Source organism: Dipodomys ordii, unplaced genomic scaffold, assembly GCF_000151885.1.
Source record: "Dipodomys ordii isolate 6190 unplaced genomic scaffold, Dord_2.0 Scaffold38, whole genome shotgun sequence".
Lineage (NCBI taxonomy): Eukaryota > Metazoa > Chordata > Mammalia > Rodentia > Heteromyidae > Dipodomys > Dipodomys ordii.
The window spans coordinates 10743523-10754678 of NW_012267254.1; the positions used below are offsets into that span (position 1 = coordinate 10743523).

Below are 11156 nucleotides of genomic sequence, written 5' to 3' on the forward strand. Positions count from 1 at the left end.
CTCACCAACAATGGCTTAGGGGGAAAAGATGATTGACAACAGAAAAATTCAATTTTGTCAGTTTTACACAACTTCAAGACTTTCTGAATATATTCACTGTTAGTGCTCCTGCTCTGTGCTCAACACATAATTCAGATTTTTAGGGTTGTAGCTAATTATCTCAATCACTGAAAACTATAAGCAACTTAAAAATAAAGTCCATTTTCATGGCCTTTGGGTGTTCAGAAGCTAGTAAAAGATCAAGCACACAAAGAATCATAAAGGAGTGTTGGGCAGGGCACAGTGACACACTATAATCTCAGTTATGAGGGTCTCAAAGATAGAAAGATCATAGACCAGCCTAGGCAAAACAAAACCAAAAAAAAATCAACAACAAAAACACATTAACAAAACCCAATCTCAGAAACACAGCGGCCATTGTGACACATACCTGTGTTCCTAGCTACGTGTGACAGTGAGGTTAACAGTCTAAGGTTTGCCTAGGAACAGAAATGAGAGACCCTACCTTAAAAGTAAACAATGTAAATAGAGATGAGTGGTAGAGCCTTTGTCTAGTAAGCAGGTGGCTCTGGATTCAAACCCCTATTATCACCACCCATTTAAAAAACATTGACTTTAATTTAGTGAACTTTGTCACCTAGTTTTCTCATAATCTAAGGCTGTGTGCTTATCTGGTTCCATTTAAACTGGTACCCATTCACGTGAACCCTCAAGTTCCTTTTGTGGCATAATACAAATATGTCTCTCTTATATTATCCTACTTCTCGGATCCAAAGCTTTTAAAACCATTAACTACTGGAAGTCTCAGAACACAGACTTAATTTATACTCTCTTCAGAGAAGCCAGCTGGGTAACATATTAAGAACAATGTTTATTCACACCACTCAATTCAGTAGCCAGCTGGATTCCTTAAAGATGCACCATGGCACAATGAATAATATGCCATTTTATCTTTATGCAATTATGCATGTTATATCCTTATTATCAAGTAGCTTCAATGGCTTGTGGGATTACTCATAGAGATTTAAATCTCATTTAAAAATACATATGATTTACTAAAATATGAAATGGTGATGTTTTCTATAAACATTTCCACTCAAAAAACATTCAAATATGTGATATAATTTGTAAGTAATTTAGAGCCATCCTCCCCCTTTGATTACAAGAGATAAAACATACAACATACTGTAGGTTTATTTTTATTCAAAAAGTTACTGTCTCAAGACATAAATACAAATCAGAAAACAGTACAATTAGGACAATAGAATGTGGAGGACAACAGGTTAGAGTAATATATAAAACATTTTTAGCTGGTTGAAAACAAAGCTGTAAGAACTGCTTTCACAAAGAAGTACTCCTTTCAAGAGTGAGAAAAAAAATCAACTTAGGTTTGAAATCATATATACAGTCCTCTCAGCAGTTCTAGTAAATGCAGTGGTGTGTCAAACAACATATGCAATACTTTTGCACATAACAATATTTGTTGATGGAAAATCTGTTAGACAAGTCTGGTTTCATTTGTTATTAACCAGGATTTAATATAATAATTGTATTTTATCCTGATCTTTTAGCTAATCTATGGTTTTTGGCTACCACAGCCCAATGCTTGTTGATTTTCTGATTCTAAAATCTGGAAGCCTTTTGGTTTCACTCATCTGAATATATTGTTATATTGCAAGCATATTAAGGCATGGAATGATTAAAATAATATACCTCAAGAACTGAGAGACGACTGACAAAAGATACACATGTAATATAAGTTAATATTTTGTTTTAAACGATGTCTAGCTGCCTAAGCCTCGCAAAATGAGTTTGATGTCAAAATGGCAAGTAGCCACTTTCTGTTTTAAACTAATTCAATTTGTGAAAGGACATAATGAAGTTTAAAGCTTAGCTTTCAAAGAATATTATGGGTTATGAATTCTATTATCCCATCTAATTTACATACAGAGGAAATGTACTGTAACCTGTTAGAAGTATCTTTAACCTGAAGACTGCTTGCAAAGACAGATAGATAAAACAATATAAAATACAAATTTAAAAATCATTTTAAAGCATGAACATTCATGCTTTTCTATTTTTAAACATTGTTAAACTTTCAATATATTTCTGAAACCTCATAATTTTAAGTTGGAATTTAAAAGTAAGAAAAAACTAAACAAACTGCGCAATTATAAAATCAGCACCAATTTATATATATATATAATTTTATTTAAAATTTAGATCCCTATTCCCACACTCTAATAAGCTGTATAATTTTTGTTTAGAATTTTTCTGCAAACATACTACAATAAGCTTCTTTTATTTGGAGACAAAATACAGTGGCACTACTTGAAGGAATATCACAACATTACATTTTTATCTTAAAGGACAAGCAAACTTTCAGGGTTGATAATGGGATAAGCATATGTTTGAGACTGGTTACCTTCTGGCAGTTCACTGCATCTGGATATTTCTGAAAAGTATAGAGAAGCTCTTGGATTTTAAAAATATCTTAAAATACATTTTAGATGAAAAAATTGTAAAAGTTCTGCTTATAAGTTTAACTTTTCTCCACAATTACAATATTTAAAACAAAGTTTTGATTGGTGTTTTAAGCATTTAAATTTAGAATGCTAAAAACAATTCTATCCTACAATTTCAGTGTCAGGGAATAAACCATCCTTAACTTCTGATTCTTGGATGTAAACAGAAATCCAGCAGAGGACATCATTACGTAATACAACCAGTAAATAAATGAGAGATTTCTTATCTGTACCAAATGCCTCTTCAGATTGTTATGTTTTGTAAAAAAGCATGAAATAAATTGATTTCAAAGCCAACTAACAGCGCATAAATAAAATATTTACTTTCTAAGAAAAACTGTAGCTTATCATCAAATTGTTTACTTGTCCTTTACTTTTTCAGGCAAACAAAACTGCCTCTCAATTAATCTGATCTTGGTAAGCATAAGCATTTCATATTCTCCTTAGAGAAAAATCTGTACAGGATTTCATTGTATTTCACACTTTACTTTAAAATTTCTTCTTCCACTTAGAAAATGACTTCACCACAGATTTAATTGTGTACTGGTATTAAAACATTGACACTCCAAGAACCTAATGAGAGAGAAAAAAATTCATTAAAATAGTTATCTTTATAAAATACATATCTATTATTTAAATATTATTACATTAACCTTTTATATTAAATAAAATGCTAATAAAACCACTCTCCAGATATGTAACACAAAGTTCATGTGACTGAAATAATAACAGCATCCGAACTAGTGAAGATGGCAACTGATTTACTGTATGTATACACATTCCTAAAGCCCTGAAGACATGTTTCATGATACACACTTCTGACATGGAGGGTCACTGTAATGTGTTTAAGATTTTCTTAAGAAAGTCTTGGCCATTTGCACTCTGAAGTGGTTACAGTTTTTTAAAAGGCATTTGAACATGCAGATCAAAAAAGCCAAGAATAAGACAAGTATGTAGCTAAAACAGGAAGCTTTCTTTAAAAAAAGTGGGCCTGAGTTAATGAAGGGAATTATAAATTGTAAGAAAGCAAGAAAATAACTTACATTGATATTTTTCTATGCATTCCAATTGGAAAAAGAATGTTAGGGAAAAAATAACAGTTACTTGTCACTAAAAGTCAAAGCAAGTGAGGAACAGCTATTAATTCCTCCTTGTTCATTAAACCAGTGTGGCACATAATTTTGGTGTATAATCTAAATTAGATGTTTCAATTAAAATTCTAGCACTTAATAGGACAATTAAGCAATACTTCAGAATACTGTAATTATTAGCTAGTAAGAACTCCTAGCAAAGCCAGAGGTAACAAGCTGAGATTAAAATGATGGAGGACTCTTGGATCACATATATAACTTGAACAAAAATTAGAAGCTGTAATTTTTTTAATCTGAAGAAATCTGTATTTTCAAACGAGGAAAAAATGTAGCTTTTTTTGTAATAAAGTACCATGTGAAGTGTAAGAGAATCTCCAATGAAAACAAAGAAGATTTATACACCCTACTTCTTACAATTCCCATTAACCCTAACTACTCCACTACTTATCCTTTGTATTCCCTGCTCCAAAGAGAAGTTTCAGGGTTCTCTTTGGTTGGTCAGACTCAAGAGTTTCAGTGGTTAGTTTACATTAAAGAAACCTCGGTGATGTTTAAGGGTCCTTTCTGGTCAAAACACTCTTGTGACTCTTGGTATAGAAAGACCTGATGAAAGGATAAAATTTTAACTAGTCAATTCTTAGTGTAGAGTATGGCATTAGGATGAACTTAGGTTCTTTGCAAAGTGCCTGACTAGAAAGCATTTGGACATCTTAAATTCTTTCTGTTCTTTTGTACACACTAGAAAATTAAGTAGCTCCCTTCCTTTATCAATTTTATGGGATGAATAAATCTTGTGTCCAAATGTAAAGTCAACTATATCACATATCTACAACCTGATGCATACGCACCCCCAAAATGATATGGCCTGTTTTTTTCCTTTATTACCACCCTTAGATAATGTGAAAATCATGAAAGACATACTTATGAATTATTTTGTAGTAGCTTGGAATATTTCTATAGTATAGAATTAAGTCCACTTAGAATTTGAGAATATCAGAACTAGGCATTAAGAGATTTAAATTCCAGTTTTTACTTTGATGACTCACTTGTTCATAAGCTTGAATCCATATCTGTTTTATTAATGAAAACATTTTCAGTTATTTATTTATTAAGATATGGATAGACACTAGCATATGCAAACTCAGCTGGAAACTGGTGTCTCACATCTATAATCTAGCTACTCATGCAGTTTAAAGCCATCCCAGGCAGAAAATTTGTATGATTCTATCCCCAGTCAACCAGCAAAAAAGCTGAACTGGAGGTGTGACTCAAGTGGTAAAGTACCAGATATGAGAACAGGAACAAAATCCAAGTGAGAAAGTATGAGGTGCTACATTTAAGACCCTGTTCCAGCACAAAAATAAATAAAAATAAGTAAATAAACTCATGCAAATTTTAAAAACAATACAGAAAACTCCTAAAAGTACCTGAAATGTTAATGATTACTGAGCACTCAGTTATGAACCTGCTGCCATCATGTGGTAATGCTATAAAATTACAAACATGATACATGTCCTTATTTTAATAGTAAAGGCAGCTAAAATATTATCAAGTTAATAAAGGCCTTTTTGTTACAACATATTCAATGCCATAAAGTTGCTATACATAAATAATTAGTAGGTCCCTATTTTTTACTGAACTCAGGCTGCAATTTTCTCTGAATATCAAATATCAAAAAATATACACATTTTATATTACCGCTAATCTGTTTCTGTAGAACATCTTTTTACAAATCTAGCATGTAACTATGGAAACAAATGCTTACAGTTCTGACAGATGAATACATAAAAATATGAAGAGTTATAACTGTTCATATCAGTTTTGATTATGGTAAATCATTTCAATTTCCTAATTAATTTTCTTAGTGTTTCATCAAAATAAGGTCTGGTTTTAGTTTCCACAAGTATAAGTAGTACTAACAGCATGGGATTATGAAAAAAAACTGGGGTTAATTTACTACACTGGCACTTACTAGTTGCACAACTCTACATAAGTCACCAAACCACCTCTCTGTTATCTGTTTACTTAATTATAAAAGCAAGAATCTTGTCATCTTTCTCCCAAGGTTGCTGGAAGGATCAAAGTAAGTCATATAGTATTAGGTACATAAGCTGTCCAATACTAGCTTCTGTACTTCCATTTCCAATGAATAGACAGGGTACACTAGACTATGTAATTGTAGGGGCAGGGGAAGGTCTTCCTCATCACTAAACTTCTACCTTGATAAGGTATTGAATGAATGCATTTGATATCTGTTTTAAAAGATGAGTTTATATCCCTCATCACAATCATCACATGCACATTTTATTTAACAAATTACTCTAGATAATCAGAAAAAAAGCACATACTTCAATATGCATTTAAACTGTAATATTATTGGTAGGATAGGTCCCCAGTGTTTTATAAAGAATGCTCTGCTGACCTAACCTGAACCATCAACAGCTCTTGTTAAATGGCCAACGTTCCAGGCCTACTGAGGTAGAAACTAGTTAGATCTCATAAGATCTCCAGATGTCTCAAATGCACATTAGAGAAAAAATAGACTGATAAGCACTGCTCTATGAAATTCTATCTTTTGGGTCAAATATCTAGCGTCATTAATGTTAGTGTGAATTTGTTGTATTTCCAAGAGCATACGTTTTTAAAAATAAAATAATTTCAGGAGCTCCCTGAAAAAAGACTAACAGGTGAACAAGGCAAGGAAGGAATGTTGCTTCACAGTACAATACAATAGTCCCCAACAGGAATAAGTATTAGGAGGAATGAGTCAGCACTAAAAAGTGAGATGGCATATAAGTATTCTTTCAACAAAACTAAATACCCACTATACTAGGAAGAACTCAAAATGAATAAAATCAATAGTGCTTTCAAGGAGTTTGGTCTACTGAGAGAACAGGATACATAAAAACTTATCTCACTACAAGGTAGTAATTATCACAATGAAAGTACATATGACAATATAGACAAAGAGAATATAACAAAAGATCCAGAAACTAGAAAAAAAGTATGAAGTGTTAAAGGAAGCAAGAATAAAATACCTATCTGGAGAGGTCAGTAAAATTTCACAGTTATCAGAACTGAGTATTAAAGGAAGTATTTACTAGGAGGAAAAAGGAAGGGGTATTTCTGACACAGAGAAAAGCAAGTTATACAGTTATAGAATATGATAGAGACAAACTAAAAACTTTGATGTAACTGGAATAGAATATACAATGCAAATATAAGAAGAAAATAAGTTTAAGGTGGAAATGGTTTTGTTTGCCAGGCTAAGGAGTCAGTAGTTTTTCTGAATGACAATTAAGGAAAACTTTTCAAAAAAGACTTAGAAAAAAAAGATCAGATGTGCATTGTTAAAAGGTAATTCTCTAAGAGAAAAAAAGGAGTGAGATGGCAACATCTGTGTAAATACTGCAATATAGTCCAAGTGATGACTGAGGAGATTATGTACCAAAGCACTGATGGAGAGAATATGGTACAAGGTACTAATATTTAAGACAAAAAAACAGTGGGTATTATATTGCAGGCCTATAGCCCCAGCACTGGAAAGGCTGAGGTAGTATCAACAGTTCAAGTATTTCATAATGAGTTCAAAAAGGCTGAGGTAGTATCAACAGTTCAAGTATTTCATAATGAGTTCAAATATAGTGATATGTACAGTGAAAACCAATTTTAGGAAACCAAAAAGAAGAAAAAAAAGGAACTGACTAACCTCTTGTTCAAGTTTTTTTCCACCATCTCCTGCTTTTGAGAAAGCCTGCACTAGCCCAGATTGGCTTCAAAATTAAAACTCTCCTGCCTCAGTCTTAACAGTGCTGAGATTACAGGCCTAAATCACCACACCCAACATCAAATTCTTACTATCATTCACTATGCTTTTATATTGTAATTAATCTTGAGCCACGCTATCCATCCATAAATGCATAGTAAATATTTCTGAAATACATTTGATTCTAAGCCATTCTCATGTAACATTCTTTAATTGGAAACCTAAACCTATAGTAAGGTTCTAAATTGTTTAATATTCATATCGCAGTTGGCTAAGGATTTTGAAAGAAGTGTGTGTGTGTGTGTGTGTGTGTGTGTGTGAATCCTGAGACTTTAACTCAGGGTCTAGGCACTGTGCTTTGGCTTTCTGGCTCAAGGCTAGCACTCTACCACTTGATCCACAGCTCTACTTCCTGCTTTTTGGTGGTTAATTGGAGGTAAAAGTCCCACAGACTGTATGTATATGCTGCTTTGGAACTGTAATCCTCAGATTTCAGTCTTCTGAGTAGCTAGGATTACAGGTGTGAGCCTTGGGCTCATGAATTGAAACAAGTTTTAATCTGGTGCCAGTACTGCATTCACCCTCCCCTATGGAAATTCTACTTGCCAACCTCTGTTTTCTCCACTCCAAATTGTTTTCATCCATTTTCATTATATTGCCCCAACTCTTCAATCTCAAACGCAGTTATTGCATATACTTTTGATTTTGCAATCCTGGGGTAAATTTAAAGTAAACCTACTGATTCATCCATAATTGAGGCTGGATCAAAGAAGTCGGGCTTCAGTTCTGTTCGTTCTCTTCTGTTCTTTGATGGTGGCTAAGGAAGAAAAAAAAAGAAAGTGAGTTGACATATGCTATATCTATAAACATACTAACTGAAAATGCCCATATTAATTATCATTAGGTGTATTAACTATATGATTGTAAGTTTACATTATCTCAAATACTGTACACTCAAATTATTCACTATTGAAAAGTACAAAAACAATTAAAATATTATTTTTAGTGGCAAAAACTAGAACTCACTTTTTCATTTTACCTTAAAAATCTCTTGTCAAATTATTTTCCTCCAACTTATATTATTCTAAAGAGAAACCATATTAAATTACTTCTACCTTTTAAGAAGAATATACCATGGTACACTAAAGCATCAAATCATAGGACCTGGCTCATAAGTCTTAGTTTTTCTGATTACTATTTTTTATCATTTGATAAACTAACTTTTCAAACTTTACTATGGTCAATCCTCTCAATTTACTTCATAAAGTACAATGCGATAGCTGGAAAAATGAAATATGTATAAGTACTTTATGTACTGCCATATATATAATTATTAACAATGTGTTTACTATTTCTTCAAGTTTAACTTTATTATCTGATTTAAAAACTTGTCTCAATAACAGGTTATCATTTTACTAGTATATTTTTATAATGGTGAGTAAATAGAAATTTATATTTTTGCAGAACTTATTTCCCTGTAAACTATTTTTAGTTTGCAAAATTTTTCTTTTTTAAATAAAATATAGCTTTATTACTTGACTTACGTAACTGCAACCCCTACATCACCCTTATAATAGCAATTTAAAACTTTTGCTAAGTAACTTTATTTCTGAAGGATATAAATTGGAAGTCTTACTTCTGTCAGTTCCTTACCAAGTCTATATCCATTGTATCAAAATCCATTCCCTCATTAAGATCCTCAATCCTTCCTTCTGAGGACATCATAACATCTTCAACAATTGGCTCTTCGTCATCTTCCATTAGACTTGTACCACGCCGACTAGAGAAATATAAAACAAAGTGAAGATCTTAACCATGTCATTATATTGCAACTATGTGGTTAAATATATTCAACTATAATGGAAAATGATGGAATTGAAGGTCAGGGAGAATGATTACACTTTGATCATGTCATCGATGATGTCGAAATCCCAATGTTCATTTATTTAAAAATGCTAAGGATTTAGATTTATTCTACATTATACTTAATTAATGTTCTGATATGTCATATACAAGGTTCAATGAGAATTTTCCACATGGGAACATACAAGATACCTCAAATCCTTTTTGCAAGTAGGCAGGGCATAAATTAATGAGCAAACAAAACAGAGACCAAAGAAATGACATTTTTAGAATACATGTATTTTTATAATATATAATGCTCAATTTACGCATTACTCACTCTTTCACTCAGTATATAATGTGTACCAGTACTCACTCACTCACTGAAGTCATTTACTCACTGAATGCCTATTCTGTGACAACTTCTACTATGTTCAACGGATGCCAGAAAATATGAATAAGATTCCTGCCCTCAAGGAGCTCACAGTCTACTATGAGAACGTAAACAATTGTGACAAAAAGCAGAACTGTGCATCAAGTGCTATAAAGATATACTAAAATGAAGTGACTCTCCCTCAGGAATAAGGCTAAAACTTGAATCCTTATACCCTATGAAATTCAAAACTAAGACATTAATTAGAAAAGAAAAGTTAAGACCAATAGCTCTGTTTGATCATATAGTTATGGAGCAAATAAACTAAGTTCACAAGTTAGCCCACATCAGCATATTTATTTTCCCAGTTTGGCTAACATTACATTATTTTTGTCATTAAAAGATCCTTTACCATAGTAAACCTATGAAAACCTCAATGGTTAACAAATGCTTACAATAAATACAATAATATGCTGGATCTCAAAAGAGATAAAGATAGAGCCAGGTGTTGGTGGCCCATGCCTTAGCAGGCTAAGATATGAGGATCACAGTTCAAAGACAAACAGGATAGGAAAGACTGTTAACACTTTATTTCCAACTAAGCACCAAAAAACCAATAGTTGAACTGTGGCTCAAGTGGTAGAGCACCAGCCTTGAGCAAAAAAGCTAAGGGACAGCACTCAAGCTGTGAGTTCAAGCACAGTACTAGCATGCACACACACATGTGCACGCACTCCCCCCCACACACAAAGGCAAAGCTAATAAGACATGATAATTGATCCAGGCTACTTGGACAAATATGTTGACAATGGTCCTAACAGTTCTGGATAATAAAAGATGGTTTTTACTATGTGATATCAACTACAACTGGGAAGTATTTTCAGTTAAAGGGCAGATACTATTACAGAAAAGTCACTGTAAAACAAACAAGTACTCTACAATCCCAGGCAACAAATTGCTAATGGGAAAATGGTTGTTTAACTCAGAAAATCCCTTTTTGTTGTCTGGGAGAGATTACCTGTAATTAGGAATTAAAACAAACTGTAAACAAAAAGAATAATGATAATGGGATGCTCTAGAAGATGTTGGAAACTGGTATTCTTAGAACAAGTTTTTAAGCAAAAGGTATAAATCATAGTAGAATTTTACAATATTTGATGATTGAGTGGAAACTATGAAACTAGTTGTAGGATCAAGCATAAAACAACAAAACATATTAAGATGTGGCCAAAGAAACAGGAAAGGAGGGCCACCTGTAATCCTAGCTACTCAGTAGGCTGAGATCTAAGGATTGAAGTTCAAAGCCAGCCCAGGCAGGAAAGTCTGTGAGTCTTTTATCTCCAATTAACCACCAGAAAACTGGAAGTAGCACTGTGGCTCAAGTAGAGTGCTCACCTTGAGGTGAAGTAGCTCAGGGACAGTGCCCAGGGCCAGAGTTCAAGCCCCAGGACCGACACAAAAAAAAAGGAAAGAAAGAAAGAAAGAAAGAAAGAAAGAAAGAAAGAAAGAAAGAAAGAAAGAAAGAAAGAAAGAAAGAAAGAAAGAAAGAAAGAAAGAAA

The 11156-nt window shown here is 32.9% G+C and overlaps 1 protein-coding gene across 1 annotated transcript in view; it reads right to left on the reverse strand.

Annotated features, from left to right (window-relative positions):
* Positions 1-1176: 1176 nt before the first annotated feature.
* Positions 1177-11156, reverse strand: part of Stag2 (stromal antigen 2) — a 127625-nt gene continuing 117645 nt past the window's right edge. Inside the window, exons 30-32 of the mRNA XM_013018073.1 lie at positions 9036-9190; positions 8122-8199; positions 1177-3098 (exon numbers count right to left, since the gene is read on the reverse strand). Of these exons, the coding sequence (XP_012873527.1) occupies positions 3075-3098; positions 8122-8199; positions 9036-9190 (257 nt within the window). The 3' untranslated portion in view covers positions 1177-3074. The remainder of the gene's footprint in view (positions 3099-8121; positions 8200-9035; positions 9191-11156) is intronic.